This window comes from Macaca mulatta, chromosome 8 (assembly GCF_049350105.2).
Source record: "Macaca mulatta isolate MMU2019108-1 chromosome 8, T2T-MMU8v2.0, whole genome shotgun sequence".
NCBI classification, from domain to species: Eukaryota; Metazoa; Chordata; class Mammalia; order Primates; family Cercopithecidae; genus Macaca; species Macaca mulatta.
In genome coordinates this window covers 115,653,900-115,657,500 of record NC_133413.1, presented here as the reverse complement: position 1 = coordinate 115,657,500, position 3,601 = coordinate 115,653,900, and the positions used below count along the sequence as shown (strand labels likewise).

Here is a 3,601-nt window from a genome sequence, read left to right as displayed (position 1 = left end):
TAAAAGTGGTTCCCAAGAGTAGTCCCACGTCAATCGCACCACAGCAATGACAACAACAATAATAAGCGTCTAAAGGAGCGGGACTGCCCCTCTGGTTGGACAACAGCGCCGGGGACTCGCAGCGTGCGCGGGTCGGAATTAAAAAAGCAGCCCGGGAGCGCGAGGGCTGAGCGGGGCAAGCAAGGGCTGCTCCTCGCAGCCTCGCTCCTGCCCGAGGCTCGGGCTGGCCGTCTGCCTGTCTATGACTGTCTAGTTGTCCCTTCGACTGCTCAGGCAAAGTTTGACACATCTAGGGGACCGGTAGCCAATCTCCCCCAGCCCCGCTACCCACCCACCGCTTTCCCGTCCTGCGCACCCCGCTCCTGGGCAATAATCCCACCAACTCCCGGCCCCGCGCGCAAACTTACGTTTGATCTGCCGGGGTTTGCTCTGCTTTCGCCGGGACATCTCGGCGGCGGCTGCTGCCGCTGGGGCTCCCGCGGTGCCCGCGGTCGGGGCTGCAGCTACCTCGCCTCCCGCCGCTCCCGCCGCCGCCGCCGCCGCCGCTGGCCAGGCTCGGGCCGCCGCCGGCCGGACTCCAGGTGCTCCGAGAGCTGGACTCCTCCGGGAGCCGCGGATCCACGTTCGGAGATGAGCAAGCAAATGAGAAAAGAGAGACGGGCGCAGAGAGAGTGTGACAGTGAGGAGGGGAGGGGGAGAGAGGAGAGCGACGGGGGGAGAATGGGAATGTACAAGCGAACGGTCAGGGAGAGAGAAAAGGGGAAAGAGAAGAGGAAAATAACACGGAAAGAAGGAAGAGAAGGAGGGAGGGACGGGAGAGCGAGCAGCGAGGAGAGGGGGAGCGCGGGGGCGCAGGGCGCGGGAGGAGGAGCGCGCTTGCTCGCCCCTCGCCCCGGCGTGCGGGACGGATACTCGGGCGCCGCCGCCACCGCTCCGGGCCGCGCAGCTCCTGCTCTGCCGCGGGAGGCGGCGAGGCGCGCGAGGGAGGGGCGCGCCGGGGCTGTGGGGAGGGGAGACTATTCCATCAGCCAAAGGAGGATTGGCTGCATCCAAAGCCAGTCCGGATGCAAACTACGGCCCCGGCCTTGGTCGGGAGAAGTGCGGGGGATCCAGGCGGTGGTGGGGGATGGGGGCAGGGGTGGGTGGGAGTTGCGGGGGAGGCATGGGGAGGGCTTGGAGGAGGGCCACCTTCTGCAGTTGTCACCGCGTCAACGCTGGGCAGCTGCCAGGGCACCCCGCCCCCCCTTCCAGGCAACTTCTTCCAACAGCCCTTTCTGAGGGACCCCAACTCTCCTCTCTCACGCCTCGCCCGTCCAGCGGGGCACAAAGAAATCTCAGTCTTTTCCTAAACTTTGTGCTTTCAGTTATGCCGCCCCCTCCCCTCATCCCCAACCCCCGCCCTCCCAGCTTCTTGGCAGGAAGGTTAGGCCACTGGCAAAGTCCTCGGCGAGAGCCAGATGATCACAAATGCCAACTGTGTGTCTTGGGGCCAGTTAAGTCCGCTCATCTGCCCAGGCTCTCAGAAGACCATTTCTTTGCTCTCAAGGCTCTCAGGAGACCGCTGCGGACACGGACCGTCCCGCTCTGGGCCCGCGTGGATGAGGTGCTGAGTCGCATCCTCAACGTGTTCTGTCACCCAGTTTCCATTTTAAATTGTAAAATATTCAAATTTGGAGACAAGCAGATATTTTTCTCATCTTGAAAAGGAGTAGCGAGCGTTAGCTAGCTGATTAGCCGTAGGTGGAAAACGAACCATCTGTAATAAAAAAAATATTAACTTTTTGAGAAAGTCCGGGGAAGTTCTGTAGTCCCACCCTGCCCCGTGACCTTCATTCTCTGAGTCTTCTGCCACAGGGAAGCACCGATCGACTAATAAAAGATTTGATCTTGCTATAATTTCCCAAGCAGGTAAGACCCAGTAACTATTTCATGGTTCTTTAGCTTCTAAAGTTTTGTTTTATTCTTATTCTATTATTGTATCTGTAGTATGTCAGAAACTGCAAGCCAAAAGGAGAACAAATTTTGAGGTGATTTGCTTAGTTATTATTTTGGCCAAGTTAAACTCTATGAGGTTAGCTCATTTTCTTAGTTTCATATATGGTAAGTATTAAATATATTCTCCCATGTGGGTTGGAAGGAGCTTCTGTCCAAGTGCAGTGGGACTGGCTGCTTTATGTAATCAGTATTTACTAATAAACTCCACTGCACTTAACATAAGTCCCCCAGATACTGCTGACTTTTCCCCCAGGAGGTTGTGAAATGGACCGTTCTGATCTGAAATTGTGTCCCCCTTTGTTTGGTTGACTATTATTTGTATGAACCACACCAAACTGGATACTCTAAAAGGGTCTGGGGTCAGCACAGAGCCTGGGCTGATTGAGCATAATGCAGAATGCTCAGTGTGTAAGAGGCACTGTAATCAGTGTCATTTATAACCCCAACAGGACATCTTCTGGAAGGTGTAAAGAGTTGCCTTGTGAACGTTATGGCCAAGAGAATCTTAATGCAAAGCTGAAGACCAATTGTGAATTTTATTACATTACCATTAGTACTATTACCATAGGAGGTTGTAAGAATACATAGTCCTCTGCAGTGGAAAATGCACTAAATGACAGTCCCTCCTGTGAAGAACCAACAAATTAAGGCTGAAAGTACCATGAAAAGCAGGGCCATTTATGTTTGTGTTGTGGAATAAATAAGCAGACAGAGAACTACAGATTTTTACCTCCTTCATTTTCAATTCATTACAGTTAAATTGGTGTGCTTAGAATCAGATGTATTGTACATTATCGTTTCTAAAGATCTTTTTACAGAACTGGCTGAATTTTTATGTCACCCAAAAGGAATGCCCATTGAAATTAAAATATCATAACTGTTTCTTTTGGCGTTTGAAATGGTTAAATATGCAACGCAAAAGAAAAACAAATAAATCTCAGCTAAATTTTAGTTTAAAAGCTAAAAGGAGCAAAAGTCAGAGAATTCAAGGCAAGATTGATAAAATAACCAGAATGCATTATTATAGATATGTTTATCTAAATTTATAAATATATATTACATAGTCAATATGAATTAAAATAATGAATACTATTAAATTTTATATTTTCTCATTATTTTTAATGAGAATATTAATGATATTTAAGGTTCAGTTTTTCTTTTTTCTAGTTTAACTAACCAAGGTTATAAAATAAAAAGACAGAAAAACCTATAAGCAATTATCTCTGTCCAAATGGATATAGCAGCCCCAAACCACAGCTACATGACTATCAAACAATGATTATGAAAACCACAATTGAGAAAAGCATCAGGGAATGATATTGCAAAACCACAGCAACAAATGTGTCTGTGATATTGAAAACCACAATTCACAACTAATACCCTGTATATTGCAAATTACAATTTAACTATAAATGTGCAAATGTATAAATAAAAACACAAAATAATTTCCCATTTGCTTAAAAATAAATTATTCATTTCTAGGCTCACCAATATGATGTCTACATAATGGTTTGTTTAGAAAAGTTTCTGCTTTAAGAAACATCATTTTAAATTACATGTAAAATGCCAGTTACTTTAAAAATAGGAAACATGCAACTTGTAATAA

At 47.8% G+C, this 3,601-nt stretch overlaps 1 protein-coding gene across 2 annotated transcripts in view; it reads right to left on the bottom strand.

Moving 5' to 3' along the window:
* ZFPM2 (zinc finger protein, FOG family member 2) overlaps nt 1–956 on the bottom strand; it is a 504,207-nt gene extending 503,251 nt beyond the window's left edge. For both annotated transcript variants that reach the window (XM_015145851.3, XM_077943950.1), the window contains exon 1: nt 408–956. In XM_015145851.3, the coding sequence (XP_015001337.3) occupies nt 408–447 (40 nt within the window). In that variant the 5' untranslated portion in view covers nt 448–956. The remainder of the gene's footprint in view (nt 1–407) is intronic.
* Between the last annotated feature and the right edge of the window lie 2,645 nt (nt 957–3,601).